The 24,053-nt window shown below is 38.3% G+C and overlaps 2 protein-coding genes across 4 annotated transcripts in view; both read right to left on the reverse strand.

Moving 5' to 3' along the window:
- Nucleotides 1-12,078, reverse strand: part of RAB3C (RAB3C, member RAS oncogene family) — a 343,707-nt gene extending 331,629 nt beyond the window's left edge. The window contains exon 1 of the mRNA XM_078067302.1: nucleotides 12,014-12,078. The gene's annotated coding sequence lies outside the window, so the exon portion shown is untranslated. The remainder of the gene's footprint in view (nucleotides 1-12,013) is intronic.
- GAPT (GRB2 binding adaptor protein, transmembrane) lies at nucleotides 188-20,125 on the reverse strand. 3 transcript variants are annotated; one of them, XR_013445807.1, is made up of 5 exons: nucleotides 19,995-20,125; nucleotides 19,464-19,569; nucleotides 17,415-17,479; nucleotides 12,014-16,986; nucleotides 188-370 (listed from the first exon to the last, which is right to left on the reverse strand). XR_013445807.1 is itself a non-coding variant. In XM_036108689.2 (3 exons), the coding sequence occupies exon 3, from the start codon at nucleotides 16,973-16,975 to the stop codon at nucleotides 16,115-16,117; it is 861 nt and encodes a 286-aa protein (XP_035964582.1). In that variant the 5' UTR covers nucleotides 16,976-16,986; nucleotides 17,415-17,479; nucleotides 19,995-20,125; the 3' UTR covers nucleotides 15,168-16,114. The 3 variants fall into 3 exon arrangements, 2 of the variants coding, with proteins under 2 accessions (XP_035964582.1, XP_035964583.1); XM_036108689.2 differs by lacking the exons at nucleotides 188-370; nucleotides 19,464-19,569 and having other exon boundaries at nucleotides 15,168-16,986; XM_036108690.2 differs by lacking the exons at nucleotides 188-370; nucleotides 17,415-17,479; nucleotides 19,464-19,569 and having other exon boundaries at nucleotides 15,168-16,986.
- Nucleotides 20,126-24,053: the final 3,928 nt, after the last annotated feature.

Here is a 24,053-nt window from a genome sequence, read left to right on the forward strand (position 1 = left end):
ATTAAATATCCTGTAACACTTTTGTAACCAATCCTCTTATTAAATATCCTGCAACACTTTTGTAACCAATCCCCTTATTAAATATCCTGTAACACTTTTGTAACCAATCCCCTTATTAAATTTCCTCTGTTTGAAACGCCTATTCATACTCACATATATATTTTCTACAAAATACTAAGAAAAAGTGTGCATGTATGTTTATTTTATCAGCTTTCCACTGAAAAAAAGTGGTTGTGAGGTTAAGCAGAATGGAAACTCCTCGGAGGCAGAGAATTGCCTTTCGCATATCCGTATCCTCAGTTTAATATTGCGCTGAGCTACCGCCTGGAGGTCCATGAGACGACGAATGCCTGGAGGTCCATGAGAGACGCTGCGAATTAGGAAGACATGGTGATGAAAGTCAGAGATCAAAATGGATAATCTAGGACCAGGATGGAAGAACACTGAAGCAATACGAAGACAGTCTGGCATTATTTCCTCAAGTTATCTTTTTACCCAAAGCTGTCTAAACTTGCATGGTATCCCTCCCCCAAATCTAGCCAGTATCCCAGAGCCTCTGCACTCAGCTACCGTTTGTCTTAGAAGCAAGCAGTTCATTAGTTGATCAACTGTGTAGTGGCTCTTCTCCAAATCCCTGTCACTTATGTGAGACATTAACTCTTGAAAGTATTAAGAAGCAATAATGGTTGAAGATCACATCACATATGGATTTTATACATTTTTGTACATCTTTGTACATCCAAACAAAGTAATTCTAGAGACTGTGGAACAGGGGAAAACTCTGTACTGGTGGGAGTTTTAAACTCTGTGACAGGCAGGAGGGATGTATAAATGGAACTTTTGGCTCCCTTAAATCACCTTGACCTGGGCAACAACAACTCTGCCATCCTTACTCCTAGGCAAGTGCACACACTCAACTAGCAGCTTAAAGTAAGGGAATTAACTCCAGTCCGTATGAACAACCTTGGTAACTGAAAAGAGGATCACTGATATCAACATGCCATGGCCAGAAGGGAGTGGATATAAATTTTATGGACTTTTTTTCCCCTAAGATATTACTTCTGCATCTATCATGAAAATATTTCAAGGCACTCCATAATGCTCTGTGGAGGGCAGCTTGCAAAATGTAGCAGCCAAGGACAGGAAGCAAGGTGTACAAAAAGCTGATGACTTTAGGGCAGAAATGTAGACTTGACCATGCTATTTTAATACCCTTTGTTTTAGAGCTCATAGAAAAATAAGTCTGACAAGTTTCAGAAGATGAGATCTCACTGTAACAACAGAATCATACCATACATGTGAGTCAATGACTTAATGGTAGTATCAATGAAAACCTGAGAAACAACAAAGAATATGGTTTTGAGTCTATATAGAGATATATACACACGTTTTTTTCATCAACACAGGTTGAAATTAGGGAGTTAGATCTTCTTAGTGCATTGGGACCCTCTGGACTGTTGGGGGTGGGGTGGGGCACATACCTCATCTATCTCCAGTCCAACTTCCTTCAACCTTGCTCTTAGCTCGGCATTCTTGCCCTTGGTTTTCCTGGAAAGGAATTTGGACCAAAGCTGCTTCACTGTTTACACGAGGGGCAGTTATTTTGAATTACAAAAACCATCAAGAAAATGGTGCAGGCAGCTCTGGTTTCTTTCATTTGAAAAACATATAAATTCAGTTGTAATCATGCCGATCAGAAGTTCTGACTGGTAGTTAATAGTGCATGATCATTGGAAATCTCAAAGAGAATTATTATAGAATAAATTAAGCTGGTTTCATTGAGAAAAATATTTCAAAGTACAGCCTTTGAAGAAAAAAAAATCATACAAAGTAGTCTTTAAGAGCCCAGCAAGGATAAGTAGGTAAGGTAACTGAGACGAGTCATTTAGCAGATGAATGTTTTACACGCATCTCAGGCATTAAATAACTTTAATGTTGGAGGTATTTTCACTTACATTTTTTAAAGATTTTATTTATTTATTTATTTATTTGAGAGAGAGTGAGCAAGCACAAGCAGGGGAGGGACAGAGGGAGAGGGAGAGGGAGAGGGAGAAGCAGGCTCTCCAAGGAGCCCAATGCGGGGCTCGATCCCAAGACCCTGGGATCATGACCTGAGCTGAAGGCAGACACTTAACTGACTGAGGCACCCAGGCATCCCACATTCAGTATTCACAATAACCTTTCAGAGTTATTATTACCAGTTCTTATTACCACTTCTCAGCTGCGGATTTTCTGGCTCAGAGAGGATAAATAACTTTTGCAAGGCCACACAGCTAATATTCACTAGAACTGTGATACAGGTCTGTGGTATGTTTTAGCAATTATTTCTTCCACTCTATGACACTGCCAAGAAATATTTAAGTTTGTGCCAGACTTGTGTAAAGAATGCTAATCTCTGTGGAATTTTCCCAACCAACATTTTCATGTTTCTTTCTAATTATTTTAAATAGCAGTTTACAAACCTTTCAAAGCAATTTGAGATTTTGTCCTTTCTTTTAAACAAACAAGCCAACACAAATGATAATGTTCTATAATAATGGGCCTCTTTTGCAGAAAGGGTGTCATTAATTCTTGTTTTCTTTCTAGGTAAATTCTGCTTATATAATTAGTACATTGGGAATCCAGTGTAAGTCATCTGCCCTGATTGCCCGAAGAAGTCAAGTTCAAGATCTTCTTTTATAAGCTGTAATATCACCATGTTTTTTTTTTCCTTCAGAGCATTTATTTATATTTCTAATTATGCATTTGTTTGTGTGATTTTTTATTTTGGGCTTTCATCTAGACTGCAGGCATTGCATGTTTGTATCCAGTGCTGGGTCCTCCGTCTCTGTCACAATGCCTAATAACCAACAGGCTCTCAGTAAGTATTTCTTGGATGAATGGATGGCTAGGTGAATAAATGGATGGGTAGACGGATAAAGGAAGGAAGTGGGCAAATGGATAGGTCATTTTGGACTGCTGGTATTAAAAAAGGCTTCATAAATGACCTGGGATTTAATCTGGCCTTTGAAAAGGGGGCGAGAGTAAGATCTCAGCCCACATGTTAAAAATAAGCAATCTTTATTACAGCTTTTATTTTTTCCCAGTAAGTGCAATTGAAGAGATTCTTCCTCAATGAAGCCTCACAACTTTCTTTTTCAACACATGTGGGTGAAGAAGGCATTGTTATATTAAGCAACACAGCTAATTAAAAGAGGAAACGAAAATCATTCTTAAATGAAGAGAGTCCCACTTCCCCTCTGGTTTCCTTTAGTATGATACTATCCTTAAATTACAAACTGTTTCATTGGTAAGATTAGGCCATACTTACCCTTTTTACAGATCTGCATGAGGCATTAGAAGTGACAGAAACAACCACTGCATTGTGATGTAGAGCTAAGGGATTACTGTTTGTGTGGCAGAGGGTCCCAAAAAGTAGGACAATTTGGGCAGCTCTTCCGCTTGCTCCACATACAGGACTCAGCACCCAGCTGCTCTTTAGCAGGTCCAATTCACAACTACATGTCCCCTGCCTAGGCTCTACAGACGCTGCGTTTTCAACTTTGGACAGGACCTTCTCTCTTGATTACCACCAAAAGGCTCCTATCACTCCACCGAGGCTTCCCTTTCTTGTGCATCTCCTCAGTCTCCCTTGGCTAAATTTTCCCTCTCCTCTTTTCCACTCCTCTCCCAGATTCTTGCTGGAAGATTTCCTTAGTTGATCTAGCGAACTAAAAAGTAGCAATTGCTTTGCTTTTGCTTTTTCATCTCTTGCATTTTAAAAGGAGATTCTCCCTTCAATGGAATGTCAGGTTCTTCCCTTGCTCCATAAGGCACAATGTTCTCCTTGAAGTCTCCTGGTACAAAGAGACTGAAAATAGCTTCCAGGCCCTGGCCATTCCAGCTGGGAGAGGATATTTACATTGTCATTAGCTGTCTCTTTGAAGGCACCACTGCTATGCAGTTGCCACAGCCGTTTACCCACTCCCTCCCCCTTTCCTCCCCCCACCCCCAGTGCTCTTCTTCCACTGCTCAGGTTTTTCTCTTATCAGATAATTGAGTTAAAAGTGTATATAGTCTAGACAAATTCTCCCCAATGAGACAAGATAACAAAAGAGGATGTTTTAGGAAAGAATGGCCATGAGGACATGTTGTGCTTCACTCCGCTCCTGATTGATTACTCTCCTTGCAGAGTTCCAGCCCTGCAAGAGCCACATGCATTAAGAAACCTGTATATTCTGCTCTTTTTAGGACTGCCTTTGCTTCATGTTGGGAAAAATCAGCACCATTTCTAGATGCAGAGAAGAGAATGCTCAATTAAAACAGAACAGAGAAAAGGCGAGGTCTTAAAGGAGACTCAAGAGGTTGCTAGAAGAAAGACTTGGATCGAAAGACAAACATTTTCAGTCGATAAGAAAGGCAGCAAGATATGTTGAAAAGCCCAGAGTTCTGGTCTCAGTTAGACATTAATTCCCTGGGGGAATTAATTCACTTGCAGAAGTCACAGAAACTTCCTGGGGCTCACTGTTCTCATTTACAAAATGAGGAAGTCAGTTTAGATGACGTCTAACTTATTCCCTAGATTTGAAATTCCATGATACTAAGACAGAAGATACTGTGAGCTACCAAAAATACTGTAATAAAAAAAAAATACCTGAGCAAGTCTCTGGTGGCCAAATGATTGGGTTCAAATACTGCCTCCATTTTTTTAAATTAACACTAAGAAATATGGTCAAATTTTAACTTCCCTAAATCTCAATCTTCTATAAAATGGGGATAACAACAATATCTATGCAACAGGGTTGTGGGTGAACAAAGAAAGATAATTCACACAAAGCATTATTATGGTGCTTGGTGCTCCGAAGGCAGTCCAATGCCAGGAACCTAAAAAGAACTACAGTCTCCTCACACACACCTCAGAAGAAAAAGAGAAAGTATATTTGTATGTATTTGCTTCATGGGTTTCAGATCTCCTAATTTGATTATTTATATGTTATGTTTTACATATTAACATATGTTAATATGTTAATATGTAAAACCCAGTTAATGATATCCCTTCTCCTAAATTCTGAGTATCACAATTAATATGTCGGTCCAGCATATTGTGGCGCTGGGGAGGTGGGCCTGAGGCAACAGCTAAACTCTGTCCTTCGCTGAGCTTTAACCTCTGACAGCTTCTGGGCTTCTGGGGAGCCTACCTCAGACCCATTGTCTCTGTCACTAAAAAGAATGTGGAATACGCCACCGTGGCAATGGATGATCCAACTTTGGTAATTTGCAGTCTTAGCTATTCTTTAAAACCAATCAGTCCTTAAAAAGGGAAAGCACTCCAGGACCACAGAGCTTTGGTTTCCATGGCAACAGCACAGGTCAATAGCTGCAGTCACACCTTCGCCAGCCCTGATTGCAACTGGCAATTTACCATCTTCTGTGCTTCCTTTCATTTGAGCCTCTCTCATTTGCTTAATTCCCTTCTCTATTGGGAGAATCACAAAATGCAAAGCTACAGGAGCTGAATTTAAATTTAAAGCTATGGGAGCCTTAATGAAACACTGGAGAGCGCTGCTAATTCTGTAACTCACAGACATGTGCTTCTTGAAATCAACTCCTCTATCCTGAACCTCAGCATGCTGCTTCCCATATTCTGCTGCAGCTGGGAAATGCTTGCCCTACCCTATGGTTTGGGGAAAAATCAGTGTCATTTCTGCCTTCCAAGATGGTATTCTGATATTGGGGGTATCTGCTTTGTTAGGATATGGTCCAAACTCCTCAACTTGTCATACAAAGCCCTGCATCATCTGACCTTTGCTCACAGGTACTAACTTCCTCTTGCCCTTCCCCATTTACACTTAGACTTAAGCACTATTTGTCTTCTTTCAGGTTCTTGAATATATCCTAACCTCCGGGTCCTCATACATACTGTCCCCTGTTTGCAACATCATGCCCTTAGCCTCTTTGCCTGGTTATCTCCTTTTTTTAAAAAAAAAAGATTTATTTATTTATTTGAGAGAGAGTGAGAGCAGGGGGAGTGACAGAAGGAGAGGGGAGAGAGAGAATCCCAAGCAGATTCCATGCTGAGCGCAGAGCCTGGTGCGGGGCTCAATCCCACGACCCTGAGATCAGGGCCCTGAGATCATGACCTGAGCCCAAACCAAGAGTCAGACACGTAACTGATTGTGCTACGCAGGCACATCTGCCTGGCTCTCTCCTGATTGTCCTTTAGGTCTTAGTTTAGGTGTCACCTTCTGCAAGGAAGCTTCCTTAACGCCAAGTCTAGTTAGTCTTTCATTATCCCTAACGTGCTTCCCTCGACTGCACAGAGTCTGCCCCTACCCCCTCCCTCCACCAACCCCACTGCCGAATTTCTCAGCTCTCAGTATTTGATATATCCTAGACACTTGATAAATATTTGTTACATGTCTGAAATCACTTTACTCTACTAGGATCATTAAAGTCACTCGTTATCAATTTCATGACCTTGATGTTCCGCAACTTCCTTTCTATACAACTGTAAACATCTACCGGAAGGTGCTTTTATTCAAGATATATTGGCAATTTTCCTATCTTTCACATGGACATCAGTAGATATTCATTCACTCGAAGTGGACAAATTCTAAAATCCCCAGTCTGTTAGGCTTTTTTTTTTTCATGATCTAGTCCACTAAACACTTATTTTTAGGTCCAGCTCAATGTAGTTATCCTAAGAAGACCTAAAAATAAATAACAAACAAAAATGTGGAAGTAAATTAAATAAGCAGCACTACTGAGCCACGAAACCTGTAGTAATCAGACCAGTCCACTAGCATGATGCCTAGCAGGCCTGGACCCCTTCTTGCTGCTACACACACATTGTTATGTTTCAGAGCTGATCACTTAGAAGTCAGGAAAAGAAAAGGAAAGACACTGTTTTCCAAATGTTACACCATCAGACTTCAGTAACTGGGGATTGTTTGAGCCAGGCATTGAAGAAATAGCTATTCAGTACATGGTACACTGATACCATGATAGTTTGAGGCTAATGTTTTTGACACTGGGACATTTTGAACTATCAGCTTTTGAAATTATTAGCAAGCAACCAGTGCAATGGACACCCTCCCTTCACGTCTGAGCCTTCTTTTATCGTATCATTAACTACATCTCTATTACTCAGTGATGCCCAAACCCTGACCCCTATCCATCAGTTTGGCCCATGCCAAATTTCAGATGTCTAAAGGACATCATGGAGATAAGTATTAGATGGTGAGCTATGTGGGTCAAATGCTTCCAAAAGACATCACAGCAAGAGAGTTCACATACAAAACATCTACATCACCTAGAGAAAGAGTGTTAGGAAAAGGAGCTGGGAGCCAAGGAAAGAACCATGGAGAACCACCACACTGAATGAGTATATGAGAGAAAAGGAACCTGTAAAGGAGCGTTAGAAAATAAGAGGCAGCAGGAATACCATGCTGCAAAGTGATCACATAAGGTGAGCACTAAAAAGTGGATATTGGACTGATCACTCTCTGAATTTTACAAACTACCTACTTAGTGTGGCTTAGAATTAGTGGTTAAAAGTATGGAAACAGGCACAATCTCCCCTTCTTTCTTTTCCCTCTGCTTCATGAGGCCCAATGTTCTGATCTCCCCAGGGGCTGAAGCACCTGGTCTTCTCCGTTCTCATTCTACCTGATGTGGCACCAACTGGCTCCAATGACTGGGGACCACAGGGACAAAGCTTGCTTGTATTAAATGCCAAAGAAGTCTTATGGCATTTAATTTACATAAAAATCTTTCCTAATATATCCTTGCATGTTAGTAATGCTCAAAATAATATATGTAACTTTTCCCATTATGTTATTTTCCAAAATATTTCAGTAATTTCACTACAAGTGTTAGTCTTAAAGAAAAAAACCTTATGAACTTGATCAGCACACATAATTAAGTATATCTTATAAGCAAAGTACTGGTGATCAAGCAGGAAGTAAGACAAGAATGTTTCTACTTTCATGGAGCTTACATTCTAGGTAGAGAGAAGAGATTAAAATCACACACTAACATTTACTAAGTAGTGATAAGTGCTATGATGGAAACTAAAGCAGGGTTAAAAAGAGTCAGAGAGTAATAGGGCAGGCTGCTTCAGATTGGTTTGTCAGCTCTGAGCAGGTACCATTTGATCAGAGAACTAAATGAAACTAGAAGTTCACAGAGTGAATATATGGGGGAAGAGCAGCCAAGGATGAGAGAATATAATGTCCCCAAACTGAGCAGGTTTGAGAACTGGCAAAGAGGCTAGTGATTACATAAATACACTTCCATGATGAGGGTATGTGTGATTACTGATGTTTTTACTAGTAGCCAATCATCTGCATACAACCAGGATATAAGGGCAGACCACTTCTGTCTTTTTTTGGGGGGGGGAACATTTAATGCAAATATTTAACCACTGGAACATACAAATAAATAAATAAGCTCAGAATAGCTGAGGAAAAAACCCAAGTAAGTGTAATTGTCCATCTCCCTTCAGTCCCAGATAATCCATTTTCAAAATACTGATAATAAAATACACAAACTAATATGCAGAGAAGATACAGAACATTGAACATAAACCAACCTAAGATAAAAATAAAACCAAGGACAAACCCTAATTATTTTATTTCTGTATATCAAGACTACAAATAGCATTTAAACACTTAATTCACTTCTGTCTTTTTATATCATTATCATTCAGAGTAATCAAAAACTCTTAGAGCTTCAACTACCACCTCTATCCAGATATATCCCAAATGTATATTTCTTCCCTGACCTCTGTTCTGAGTTGTAATCCTTACTTTCTAACAATCTGCTGAACCTTCTAACCTGAATATTTTGCTATCATTTCATTCTCAGCCTACCAAAAAAGGCCCAATACACACATATTGGACTTTCCAGTGGAGAGAAAGGGAGTAGGGACATAAAAACAATCAAAATAACAGACAAATTTGCAAATTTGATGAAAATTATAAAACCATAAATCTAAGAAGCTTAAAAAATGCCAAGCACAAAAATATGGAAAAAGACCATACCAAAGTACATTGTAATAAAATTTCTGAAAAATGCTGATGAAGAGAAAAATCTTAGAAGCAGCCAGAGGACAAAAACATTATATACAGAAGATCAGTAATAAGAATACAACAGAACTTCTTGTCAGACAAAAGTACAGTCAGAAGACAGTGGAACAGTATCTTTACCATCAACCTAGAATTCTATATGCAGCAAAAACATATTTCAAAAATGAGATGAAATCAAAATTTTTTCAGTATAAATGATGAAAGAATTTAGCAACAGCAGCCTTTCACTATAGGAATTGGTAAAAGTCCTTCCAGCAGAAGGAAAATGATATATGGAAAGATGGTTCTAGAAGAATGAATGAAGAACAGTGGCAATGGTAAATACAATGATAACTAAGTGGGTAAATAGAAAAGACTCTTGCCATTTATATTTCTTTAAAAGACGACTGACTGCTTAAACAAAAATAAGATCAATGTATTGTGAGTTCATAACACACATAAAGGTAAAATGTATGAGAAATATAGCACAAAGGCTTAGAGGAGGACAATGGAAGTTTATTTTTGTAAGGTTCTTAAACTATACATGAAGTGATATATAATCTGAATGTGGACTATGACAATTAAAGATGTATAATATAAATTCAAATGCAACCACTAAAACCCCCACAGGGTTAGAGCTAATAAGCCAACAAGGGAATAAAATTAAATTATTTTAAAAACCCAATTATTCCAAAAGAAGGAAGAATGAGAAGAAAAAGGAAAACAAGGAACATATGGGACAAATAGAAAGTAAATGGCAAGATGTCATATTTAAAGTCATATTAATAATCACATTAAATGTAAGTGGTATAAATACCCCAAATGAAAGCAGAGATTGTCAGACTGGATAAGAAAGTAAGACCTAACTACATGCTGCCTACAAGAAATGCCCTATCAATATAAAGGCACAGACAGGTTAAAAGCAAATGGATGGAAAAAATATCCCATACTACCACTAATTAAAAGAAAGTTGAAATGTCTATACTAATATCAGACAAAGGATATTTCAGAGTAAGGACTATTGCCAAGAATAAAGATTGTGATTTGATAATGATAAAGGGGCCAAATAATCAAGAGGACACAAAGATACTTAATGTTTCTTCCCCTAATAACAGAACTTTAAAATACATAAGACAAAAGCTAAAAAAAAAAAAAAAAAAGGTAAAATTGTAAGGAGAAACAGGCAAAATCCATAACTATATCAGAAAATTCAACAGTCCTCTCTTAGTAATAGAACAAGTAGACAGAAAAATCAGCAAGAACACAGAGGAATCGACTCAAATGCCCATGAGTTGAAGACCGGATAAACAAAGTGTAACATATTCATACAATGTAGTATTATTCAACCATAAAAAGGAATGAAATACTGACATGTGCTAAAATGCTATGCTTAAGTCAGTCATAAAGGCCACATATTATATGATTCTATTTATATGAAATATCCAGAATAGTCAAATCTATAGAGACAGAAAGTAGAGTAGTGGTTGCCAGGTGCTATGACTTAATATTTGTGTCCCCGCAATTCACATGTAAAAACCTAATACCTAATGTGATAGTATTTGGAAGTAGGACTTGGGGAGGGGATTAGGTCATAAATAGGATTAGTGCCCTTATAAAAGAGATCTCAGAGGGCTCCCTCCACGTGCCACCATGTGAGGACACAATGAGGACATGGCAATCTAAGAACCAGAAAGTGCGCTCTCACCAGACACTGAATCTACTGACACTTTGATCTTGGGACTTCCCAGACTCCAGAACTGAGAGAAATAAATGTTTGTTTAATCTGTATTTTTTGTTAACAGCAGACTGAATGAAGACATCAGGGAATGAAAGAAAGGAAAATGGAGAGTGACTACCCAGGGATTTCTTTTGGGGATGATGAAAATGGTCTGGAATTAGACAGTGATGAAATTTGCACAACTTTGCTAATATACTAAAAACCACTAAATTGTATGCTTTAAAAAGGTAAAATTTATGGTATGTAAATTGTGTTTCAATAAAAAAAATAATATAAAGGACTTGAACCATACTGTCAACCACCTTGAACTAATTGGAACTAAATGCCATTTACAGCATGATACAGCCAAAAGCAGAATACACATTCTTTTTAAGTTCACATGAAACAGTTATCCAGATAAACCATATTTTAGTCCACAGAACAAATTTCAAATCTAAAATATTTCAAATCATATAAAATATGTTCTCTGACCACAGTGAATTTAAATTATAAATCAATAAGAAAAATACCTGGAAAATTCTCAAACATTTGTAAGTTAAATAACAAGCTTCTAAATAACCCAAAGTTCAAAATAATAAAAAGGGAAGTTAGAAAGTATTTTGTACTGAATAGAAATAAAACAGGTCAAAATGTATGAGACACAGTTAAAGCAGTACTTACAGAAAAATGTATAGCCCTAAACATCTATACAAACAAAGAAGAAAGGACCCAACCAATGACATCAGCTTCCACTTTAAGAAACTAGAGAGGAGCTAATTAAAGCTAATTAAGCATAAAAAATATAATTAAGAGCAGCAATCAAAGAAATAGAAAACCTATGAACAACAAAGGAAGTCAGTAAAACCACTTGAAAATAGAAGACACAAATTACTAATATCAAGAATGAGATGATATCATTTCATACAGATATTTAAAAGATAATAAGGGAATGTTATGAATAAGTTAACACTAATAAATTCAACAACTTAGAAAAAATGGACCAATTTCCTGAAAGATCAACTACCAGAGTTCATTTAAGAATAGACAACTTAATATTTCTATCTCAATCAAAGAAAATGAATTTGTATTTTTGAAACTTCTCACAAAGAAAATACCAAGCTTATAGAGCTTCACAGATGCAAACCCTTAAGGAAGAAATACCAATTCTATACAAACTCTTCCAGAGAATTCTATGAGGTGAACATCACTCTGATGCCAACACTCAATTAAATGACCATATTTCACTCACTTCTTTAGACAGGAGAGTTTAGTTTCCTCAAAGAGTATCCTTCAAATCCAAACAGTCTTCTGATGTCTTTAAGGAGCCTCCTTCTACTTGGAAGCTTCCTATTCTTGACTCCAGAGCAGAGAAAGCAGATGATGATTAGTACACAATATCTGAACTATGGTCAATGACTCTTAGACCTTCAAAAACAGAAGCACTGTCTCTTTTGAAGTCTGAGGTCTTCATGTCTTAACAGTAACAAAAGTAGCCAAGTTGATTCTCTGACATATTTATTGTTCGCCAAGCAGCAAAACATAAGTCAAAATATCATTTTAATATTGTTCAATATCTTGCCACTCATTGATGAAAACTCATCAACTATGTGAAATGAAATGTTTCAAGCTGAAGGCTGAGAGCAAGCTGAAGAAGCCAGGTGCTCGTTGTTGTTGGATGTTGGCCATGGAGTCTTACAGAGATTAGCTATAAGTCACAGGATGTGAACATGCCTACATTTCCGGGAGCATGCAGCAAAGCTACACTCACTATATTTGATGTTCCTGTCTCCTTTCCCGCACCCCTGACATCCTTCCTCCTTTAATTGTGGTACAAGTGGTCACTTTTTCTAATAATATAACACAAATACAAACTGCTACTCTCAGTAGATGTAGACAGATTTTATTATCTTTACCTCTCAAGGACATTTTTGCTTTTTGGATTTTAAGAAGGCAGAGAAATATTGGAATAAAGGATGCAAGGAGCAGATAAAAATTTGAAGGAGACAGAGAGGAGAGAGAAGAAGGAGGCAGAGTTGGGGGGGTGATATGGAGAATTGAGGGAGGAATGGGAAATGAGAGGAGGAAGAGAAGAGGGAATCAAAACTGGAGAAAGGACAAAGAATGGACAGTAAGCACAGTAAAAAGAGAAGATGATCGACAATATCCTTTATTCCCCTTTGCCCACCCCATCAAGAACTGCTAGTAAGGAAAGTAGGAAGAGATTTTCAATTGATAAAGAACTTGCAATTAATTCAAAAAAGAAGTCAAGATGGGAACAGGGTAAAAGATCATGGACTAAATACTTCCTCTACACAGACTTTTACTATCTCTTCTGGTCAAAGAGAATAAACAAGTATCAAATATTCATCCCATCTCTAGAAAGTGAACTATAATGTATGTGTCAATATATCATCTATTTCACAATATCAACCATTATTCTTAGAGATCATAAGAATTCATGGCACTCCCCACTGGCCATTCTTTCTCAGGCTCCTTTGCTAGATTCCCCTCACTGAGCTAGCACTGAAATATTGCAGTCTGAGGGGGACTTCTGGATTCCTCTCCTTTTCTCTTGGTTCTCTACTCTTTGCTCCATGTGATCCCATAAATCCCTGCCACTGCAGATACCACCTATATGCTTACAGGTCTCAAAAGTACATATCCAGTTAGGAGCTCTCCTCCAAAATCCAAATGTGTGTATACCACTGCAAGCTGGATATTTCTACTTGGGTCTCAGGACGCATCAGAATAAAGATGTCCAAAATTGATTTTGCCCCTTTGGTAGTAGGTTACTGACCTAAATTCTATTTCCAGCTGCCTTTTTCCCTTGCCTCCTTTCCTATGAGGCCATCAAAGGTCGCAACTCAGTTTCCCATCCACTCTGATACCTGGTGGTTTCCATGGATCTGTGTAACACAATTCTGGCCAACGACCTATAAATAGGTATCTCCTGGTGTTGTCTTTTCCTTTCATCCTTCTTGAGGACCAGAACACAGATATAAGGCTTGCAGGTTCCACAATCACTTGGTGATCATGAGATAACACAAATGAGGCTGAAAGTTACAGCACCCAGGGTGGCAGAGAGGAAATAGAGAAAGAACATGGATCTCTGATGGTACTGTTAGCCGAGGTTCGCTAGCCCTCAAAGGCTTTACTTCAGTGGCCACGTTATTTGAAATAAATGAAGGTGTACGTGTCTAAGCCAATGTAGTCACGTTTTCTGTTACTGGCAGCCCAAGTCATTCCTGACACAGCCTCTAAAACTCTTTCCTCTCTAAGTCTTGCTCATCTCATCGGAATGCTTTATAATTGCCCCTGATGCTCCAGCTAGAAATAAGGTGGTTCTTCTAGATTTCTCTGTTTCCCACAACCCCTCAATCTTAACCATCCCCTACCGAACACACATCGTGAGTCCATCAGTAAGTCCTGTGGTCCTTCCTCCAAAGACGAGGGCAGCACTGTCAATGGCTTTATCTGCGCTGCAGCCATCCCAGGCCAAACCAAATGTGAAAGCTTTTCATATGCTGGTGCCATCCCTGCCCATCTCTAATTTGCATGGTTAACTCCTTCCACCCTCAAGGCCCAGCTCAAGTGTGTCCTCAGAGAGGCCCCTTTTGACGATCCTATTAAAATTCTTCCCTACCCAAACCCCTTGCTCTCAAACACTAGTTTTTTTTTTTTTTCTTCAAAGCACTTATTCCACCTTTTCAATTTGTATATTGGGGTCCACCTGGGGAAATAGAATCCATAGAGTTTGTTTTAACAGGGAGACTTTAATACAGACAATTAGCCAAAAGGTCTTGTTTGACTGAGACGAAGAAAGAGGACCCTCAGGCGCCACAGAGACGGTGGGTGCAGGAGATGGCACCTGGGGCTGGGGTCTGGAGCTCTGACGGTCCCATGGAGGAGGATCTGCAGAGCTCCTCCTCAGATTCTAAGGAGAGGGTGCTACCAGGCTGGTGCTGGCACCTCTGACAGGGTGCAATCAAGCCGTCTCTGGGAATGCTGGAAAAAACTAGAAACTGCAATCAACTGGAGATGCTGGAGTAAACTGCCTGGCAACGGTACCCGCTGGGACAACAAGGAGGTGAGAAAGAGCAAGTCCCTTTCAGTTCCTCTTGCCTACATATTCCACACTGCTCCTTATGAACAGAGCCTAATATGGACCCACTTGGCAAAGGAAAACCGTGGTGTGCAGAGCCTCAGCCTGAGCAATTCAGAGCAGCATATAAAAGGCTGAGTTCAGGGGTAAGATAGAATACATAAAGAAGTAGCACAGTATTTGTTTATTTATTGTCTTTTCTTTCCTGCCAGACAACATGCGTTCAGGGTCCATGTCTTTCTTTTTGCTGTTTTACTCCCGCCATGTGCAGAGTAAAAGTAGATAGAAGGTACTTCATAAATATTTCTTGAATGGATGAATTTATTAGATTTTTCTCAAAACTAGTGAGCAAAATGTACAATTTAATTATTTGTCAATTAAACAATACCAAATGCCTCATATGATGGTCTAGGCAGTGGAGCTAAAATATGAAGATGAGGCACTTCCTTGTTATTTAGCAAGGAATTTAAAACATTCTCATATGACATTAAATCATAAAATGCCATAGAAAACATTCAGATGTTTAAATGCCCAGAGAATTAAACAGGCAGCAAAATCTACAGGTGATCAGAAAAGGAAAAGGTAAAGGTAGGTTTGGAATAATTCAGAAGACTTGTGGAAGAAGTTGCCATCTGGGGCAGCTTGAAATGGGGCAGACAAGCAAAGCCAAGGAGGAGGGATGAGTCTGGCAGGTTTTCAGATGATTCTGATGAAAACAGAGGAGTGAGAAATTAGTAGAAGTCACTGGAACAGTAAACTGGAACCAAGTGTGGGAAATCCTAAATTCTGGAGTTAGAATTATAAGTAGTATGTCTTTTGCAAAGAGGAGCCATTAAGAGGTCTTAAGCAAAGGAGTGGTGTGGCATCGGGAATATTTTCTGAAGGTAAATTTGGCAGCATCATGGGAACTGACTGAATGTGCAGAAACTGGAGCCAGAAAGACAAGTTAGAAGACTGACACAATCTTGAGCCAGAAAAAGATGGTGGAGATAGAAATAAGAGAAAAAGGTAACAGGTAACATTTAGAAGGAAGAATCAATATAACATAATGTAGAATTAATCTAGGGAAAGGTGAGTGAAGAGGATTTAAACTGCAGTGATACACAGACAGAAGGTTCAGCAGGGTGGAGACAGATGAAAGATCATTGAGTTTCATCCAAAGAACATGATTAACAATGACATCAGTAAAATAAAAGTCCCAGTGACTATTTATCCTCTGATAACTAAACCTGATATTTTCAAAAGTTATTATGAATCTGGAAGAATATATATGTCTTCATCTTGAGAGACTTCAGAAGTACTAGGCTTCTGGAAGTTATAATATTGGGATGGCGTCTCATTTCCATAGATATGCTCCTCAAAATTGGTCTGCTGAATGTTCTCATATAGTTCTTTATCAGTTTCTTCTTTAGGTTTGGGAGCACCACTTTCCACATTTTCATAGCTGCCATGTGTGTTAGTCCCTCTCCCAGAAGATCTGCAGTCTTGGTTCTGAACTGAGATTTTATTCCTTGAGCTGATAGCGAGGAGACTTGAGAGTGTTTTAGTATAGTCTTTTCTCCTGCTGCTTCTCCTTTGCAAGACCCTTGGCAAGGTAAATTGCACTGGATTACCATGTTTCCAACACCAAACACACCCAATTCCACAGATCAACAAGAGGAAAAGAAGGGAAATTCCTATTGAAGTGGCCACTAATGTATTTCCACAGCTTTTCAACATTTCTGCACAAGCACTGTTGTTTAGTGATATGGGGGAGCCCTTAATGAATTCACAGGTGCAGACAAACGTAATTCCTTTTAGGGTTTTGTTAAAAAGTAATCCTGGAAGCTCTTTTAGGCATTTCTCTTTCAGATGTGGAAGAACATCATTTGGCAAAGTCCTGATACAATTAGAGGAGAGATTGAATAAACTTAGCTTTGGACGATCCTTCTCGTTGTATGTGATGCTTTTTACATTACAATCCTTAATGTATAATTGCACCGTGTCGGGGGGGATTTTAATTGACTTCACTTCACTTTCTATCAATGAGTCACAAGACGAAGCAAAAATGAGTGGAAGATAATGGCAGAGCAGACAACTCAAGAAAGAGAGGGTTGAACGATCTGCCATCCAGACACCTCCTATAAATTAAAAAACAAATTAATTACATATTTATTACATAGCATAATAGAAAAATCTGTCAATATCTACCAATATATTAAGCACCATCATTTAGTGAGTTCCTGCCTCAAAAGAGAATACAGTACTAGCTGTTGCGAGAAGAGAAAAAGAGAAGAACTTTTACCTGCTCAAGCCTGAGTGGTTTTATCAATTAGATTTCAACATGGATTTTGACAATAAGGCTAATAATTTTAAAGTGAAAAGACAATGCTTTGAATGCAACAAGAGGAAGGGACAAGAGTACACCTGTGCAATAATTTCCATTATTTATCACCTCCTCTGTGAGGCCTTTTCCAAATCATTCTTTCCTCTGTATTCCCCTATTAATGAGTCCATTCTCTATTACAGCTTGACAGCCTAAGTTATAGGGAATTGTGTGTCTTCCTACCTGGTTAAATGGTGGGCAGGGATCAGGTCTTTTCATGTGTATATTCCTAGAGAATAGCACAGTACCTAGTGCAGAAAAGAAATTCAATTGATATTTATTAAATAAGGGAGTCAAGAAACAAATGACTCCAAATCTCAGCATCTAATTGCTTAAATCATTTAAAAACTTAAGATATGTCTTCTAAAGGGTATAGATTTTTTGTTTTGCTTTAAGATTTTATTTATTTGAGAGAGAGAGAGATAGCAAGAGAGAAAACAAGTGGGAGGGGGAGAGGGAGAAGCAGACTCCCCACTGAGCATGGAGCCTGATGCAAAGCTGATTCCCAGGACCCTGGGATCATGAACTAAGCCAAAGGCAGATGCTTAACCAACTGAGCCACCCAGACACCCCTAAAGGGTATAGTTTACACTTAGAAGAAAACAGCTCTTTGACCTAACACAAAATATCCAAAACAAACTTTGAAAGGCTTTCTATCGCTAGTGTTCTCACAACTTCCAGCAAACAACTTTCCAATTAAGATAATTTCAGAATGTTTTCCGCCAAGGCTTTAAAACGGCAGAGGAGAGAAATGAAAAATATTCAACCAGACTGAGCAGTGTATTATGATTTTATTAACAAAACATTATTACTGTATGTTTTCAGCCTAGACACAGAAATAGTTACATCTAATACCATTTTCACTGTTGTTGCTGTTTCTAGTTTTATTGAGATATATAATTGATACACAACATTGTATCAGTTCAAGGTATACAGCATGATTATTTGACACATGAATACATATGTGAAATACAACATGAATACATATTGTGAAATGATGGCCACACTAAATTTAGTTGATGACCATCACCTCACATAGGTATAATTTTTTTCTTCCCATAATAACTTTTAAGATTTACTCTCTTAGCAACCTTCAAATATACAATACAGTGTTGTTAACTATAGTCATCCAATATTGTTAATAGTGCTTGTGGGGTGATTATCATCATCTATTGAATGTCACCATTGATAATATTTAGTTAAGATCTTATTTTGGATCAGCTTCTAAAAACTTTTACATGGATGATCTCATTTGATCCTACAGATGCCATATGAATTAGATACTATAGTTATGCCTATTTTGGAGAAGAGTAAGGAGAGGATTAAAGAATTTAACTTCTTGAGTAACTAAGAAGTGACTGAATCAAGATTCAAGTAAAATTTGCCCCAAAATACTATTCTTAACCAAAATTCAATAAATGGCTATCAGGAACATCTATTGCCAAATTTTTATAGCTTGATTTGCTCTGAGCTTCTTGAGGGACGGAGTTCTTATTTATCTTTATATTACCAAAACCAGTGCTAGACACAGAAGAGCTACTTTCTTAAATATCTGTTAATGAATGGAGCAAACAGCATTAGGATAACAGTGGCAACAATAAACAGGGAAAAAATAACCCCACAAAGCTGAGCTCTCTTTCAGTGAGTGTTCACACATGACAGTCAACTTTTCTAAATTTATTCAAGGTTGGAATATATCACGTGAAAATTTTCATTTTGGCATTTCACACAAAACACCAAATTACATATGAAATGCAGTTAACGTTTATAAAATTTATTTGATAAAACTGTATGGACAGACATCCCAGATCTAGACATCTATTAATTTCTTTGGAACCTTTGTAGGTTCCCTCCTTTATAAAGACCAGACATGATGCTGTGTCCAAAGGCAAATATCTGGCAAATGACTTTAACCCCCATTAGGACCTAATTTCCTTTCTAAAACAAGTAAGAACTGATTGTAGGTAAGATAATTTATGGTATAAGTGATTACTCATTTAAGTAAAAATTTGGTAGCATATTTGAACTGAATTTCAAATATAGATTAAAATTAATCACCTTTTTAAAATTCTAGGCTTGCAACAAAAGTGGGGAAGGCTGACTATTGCTGAGGATTAGGTAACAAATTGCCCTCTCAATTTCCAAGATGAGAATTTATTTTTACCATCTATGTTGTTCTATGTAGACAATCCAGAACATTCCAAATAGTAGAACTGTCAAAGAAGTACTTACTGAGATAAATACAAGAAGACTTCTTAGAAGAGAAGAAATGCATCCTTTTCTTTGCTCTAAAACAACTTAATAGGAAAAACTCTGAGAGGCAAAATGGAAAGACCTACTAGAATGAAAACCATATGTTAAACAAGAGCCCTTCAAAGCTGGCTTAACACCCCAATAAGTCTCATTTTGCCCAATCTGCAAGAAGGCTGTTCCTGTTCTGGGAAACAGTTCCAACACACTAACAATTATTCATTTGTCTTAAAATCACAAATGATTGATAGACTGCTGGAATCTTCAAAGGCAGAATATTGCCCTTCTGTTTGGAAACAAGACAATAGCAAAGCCTAATCTTAATGTGTAAGCATATATACTGGTAAAGACAGATTAACATCACCCTCAGTTTGTAAACTGATTTTTCCCCCTACTGCCACCAAAGGCCACCGAAAAACTATGTCTGATAACATAAAAAAGTCATTATTTAAAATGAACTTGTTCCTTACAGTTTTTCATTAGCCACACGCCTTAAATCAGGTTCTCACTTACCTTGAGACTGTTGAGCCAAACTCTCCTCTATTCTTTTGGTTAAACCTGCTTTAGTGTTCCTCTTTTTGGTGTTCCTTTTTTTTACCCTCTTCTTTCAGATTATTTCATACTTGCAAAGTTTCCTGGTTGTAGAGGAAGTTCTTATCAGATGTACCAGAATTAAGATAAATGGCATGAGTTTTCGAAAAAGGAAGCCCAGCCCTTCATTCTTACCAGTAATTCTCCAACTATATCAGAAAATGATGCATGGAGCCCAGATGCTTTTTTATTCACATAATATTTGCAGTCCTCACTTCAGAATCAATAAAAGTCATTTCACTTGCACTTAAAATTTTTTAAGAAGAAAGATTCTGAAATGTAGTTACTTGGAGGTCTTGTTTATTTGTTTGCTCGTAGGATTGCTAAAACAGTCTTCATTTCAAATACTATGTCCCAGTGCCCAGGTTACGTTTCCACTCGTCAAACCAGTGTCCCAATTTTGGTTCAGAAAATGTTAATATTCCTTTAAGTTGATAAGACAGTAATCTCCCAAAGTATATTTAACTTGACTTGTGACATTTCTGTGATCTTCTAGTAGGTAGAAAGAAAAACTGTTTCACTTTGTTTAATAACAGAAGCCAGCATATTCTGGGCACTCACTAGGTCTTCTAACTGCTTTGTGTACTACTTGGTAAATCCTGACAACAACCTGTGGGAGAGGGCTGTGATTCGTTCTGTGTCACAGGGGATGAACTGGAAGCAGAGAGGTAAAAAATCCCCCGCCCAGTGTGGCCTGGCAGTGTGCCTCCAGCACCTGTGTGCTAAACCACTGCACTTGGCTGTCTCACTTGAGTGAATTAAGAGGTTTCCAACATAGAACCCTTATTTAACAGCATTTCTCAGAGACCAACTCCACGGATTAAAAAAAAAAAAAAAAAAATAGAAAAGGCTGAATTAAAAAGATGAGATCATTAAGCAATGGGAAGTTTCCCTTTTAAATTGTATTAGAACTTTTTCAACCCCAGGGGATTTTCTTTGAATCAAATTATTTAAAAGAAGAAGATTTCATTACTGAAACACCAACCAGACGTTAGAAGAACAAGGCTGTCAATACAGGTTGGGCATGGACATTCTGCCAGGTATTGTGCTAAGCAATGGGGATGCAATAATGAACAAACTCCCTTGTAGCACTTAAAGCCTACTGAAAGAGGCTGCTGTACACACAGATCATTTCAGATCACGGAGGTAAGGGCTAAGAAAGACATAGTCATACACAGATGACAGTGGGAATAAGGAAAAGAGGCATCCAGTTCAGAATGGTCAGGGAAGGCAAGACTTGAGCTAAGCCTCATGGAATAAAAAGGAGTTAATCAAGGCAGAATAGAAAGGTTCCAGGCAAAAACCCGAGAGTGAAGGAGCTTATGAAGTGCTGTGAGGAATGAACCATGAAAGATAGTACACTACTGGTGTTCCATTTTAAGCTGCAAAATCTGCCCCCTTGGAATATGTGTCATGCCTAAAGAGAGTAACATTGTTATGGTTCATTGGGCAATTTAGAAAAGTTAGACTATGGTCCAGGGCTTAAAAACAAACAAAAAAACCAATACAGAAAGAAAAAAAAAAATGCTCAAGAGTTTCACTCCTAGGTATATACTCAACAGAAAAGGAGGCCATTTCTGTTTATAACTGCTTTAATTCATAATATCTCAAAGCTCTAGAAACATTCCAAAGGTCCCTCAACAACTAAATGGGTAAATAGAACATGATAAATCCATGCAAAAATCCGAAATACTGATAAATTACAACATAAATGGATCTCACAAACATAATATAGACTTTAAAAAGCTATGCACAAAAAGTACAAACTGTAAGGTTCCATTCTCAAATCATGGAAAGCTTATCTATGAACACATGATGGTAGACATCAGAAAAATGGGGATTACTATAGACTGAAAGGTGCATGAGGGAGACTTCTCAGATGCCAGAAATGTTCTATATCTTGATATTTGCACTGGTTATGTATAACCATTCATCAAGTTCTCCATTTAAGATTTGTGCACTATATGAAAATTGTCTTAATTAAAAGAAGTTGGGAATGAATAATAGGTCACTTCTTTTATTTTTTTAAGATTTTTATTTATTGGCAGAGGAGTAGAAAACCTAAATTTCGTCTGGTCCCAGGAATTCAGCTAGATAGGGATCAAACCATTCTGAACACCTACAAACTCAACAGGAGATGGAAGAAAAGAATAGCAGCAATTCTCTGAACAGAAAAGCGACCACTTTCTGGAAGGTAGGACGTCTGGAGAAGTGAATCCGAGGCGATATTCGGGAAGATAGACGGCGGGGGAGGGGGCCTCCGTCGGCCGCTTCTGGCAAGTGATAGAGCCGCGGAGCACAGAATCGGAACTTTTAGAAGGGACGTCGCTCCAGTGGCTAAGCAGGGGGTGGAACCCTCGCTAGGACAGTGTGGTCTCAGGACCCTCAGGGTCACAGAAAGACCAGGGGTGCCTGACTGAGGCAAAGCTCCCAGGTATGGGAGCAGGGAAGCCGGCTGCAGAGACGGAGTTGAGGAGCGGGCTCTCAGCTCGGGGTTGCCATAAACTGTGATCCACGGCACAGTCGGGCCACTGCTCCTCCAGCAGGGACCCAACAAGTGGCAGATCCAAGGAGACTCCCCTTCCTTCCTGCAGGAATCTGCTGGGTTTGGAGACTCCAAACAGGGTTGTGAGACAAATATAGAAACATTTGGTCACAGGCTGGGTGAGCATGGAGTACGGCTGGAGACCGGGGAGAGGGGAGTGATTGACTGCTTTTTTATTTTTATTTTTGGTATATCTATATAAGTTGTTCTCTCTTTACAATTTTGGGATACAGTTTCTTCTAACAGACCAAAATATACCCTAAATCTCTAGTGTATGCCTTTGTTCTAGTCTCCTGCCTGATCACATTCTCTCCCTTCTTTTTTTTTTAACTTCTCTTCTTTCTTTTTTCAACCAAATTCTTATCAATTCCTTTTATAAAATCTTTTATAATTTTCATCGTTACAGTCATATTCCATCCCTCCATCGTATTTACCCTTATTTTTGTACATATCTAAGCTTTTCTTTCTTTAAAATTTTGGGAGGCAGTTTCTTCTAAAGACCAAAATACGCCCCAAATCTAGTGTGCGGTACTCATCTATTAACCAGCTTGATCATATGTGATCATATTCTTCTTTTTTTTATCTTTATCTTTTTTCTTTTTCTGTTTTTTTTCTTTCTTTCCCTTTCTTTCTCCCCAGTTTCAGGTCTCTTCTGATTTGTTTAGAGAATATTTTTCTGGGGTCGTTGTTACCCTGTTAGCATTTTGTTCTCATTCATCTATTCTCCTCTGGACAAAATGACAAGACAGAAAAAATCACCTCAAAAAAAATAACAAGAGGCAGTACCATCTGCCAGGGACCTAATCAATAAGGACATTAGTAAGATGTCGGAACTAGAGTTCAGAATGATGATTTTAAAGATACTAGCTGGGCTTGAAAAAAGCATGGAAGATATTAGAGAAACCCTTTCTGGAGAAATAAAAGAACTAAAATCTAACCAAGTCGAAATCAAAAAGGCTATTAATGAGGTGCAATCAAAAATGGAGGCTCTAACTGCTAGGATAAATGAGGCAGAAGAGAGAATCAGTGATACAGAAGACCAAATGATGGAAAATAAAGAAGCTGAGAAAAAGAGAGATAAACAACTACTGGATCATGAGGGCAGAATTCGAGAGATAAGTGATACCATAAGATGAAACAATATTAGAATAATTGGGATCCCAGAAGAAGAAGAAAGAGAGAGAGGGGGAGAGGTATATTGGAGCAAAGTATAGCAGAGAACTTCCCTAATTTGGGGAAGGAAACAGGCATCAAAATCCAGGAAGCACCCAGAACCCCCCTCAAAATCAATAAAAATAGGTCAACACCCTGACATCTAATAGTAAAACTTACGAGTCTCAGAGACAAAGAGAAAATCCTGAAAGCAGCTCGGGACAAGAGATTTGTAATCTACAATGGTAGAAACATTAGACTGGCAACAGACCTATCCTCAGAAA

The sequence above is a fragment of the Halichoerus grypus genome, chromosome 2 (genome assembly GCF_964656455.1).
Source record: "Halichoerus grypus chromosome 2, mHalGry1.hap1.1, whole genome shotgun sequence".
NCBI classification, from domain to species: domain Eukaryota; kingdom Metazoa; phylum Chordata; class Mammalia; order Carnivora; family Phocidae; genus Halichoerus; species Halichoerus grypus.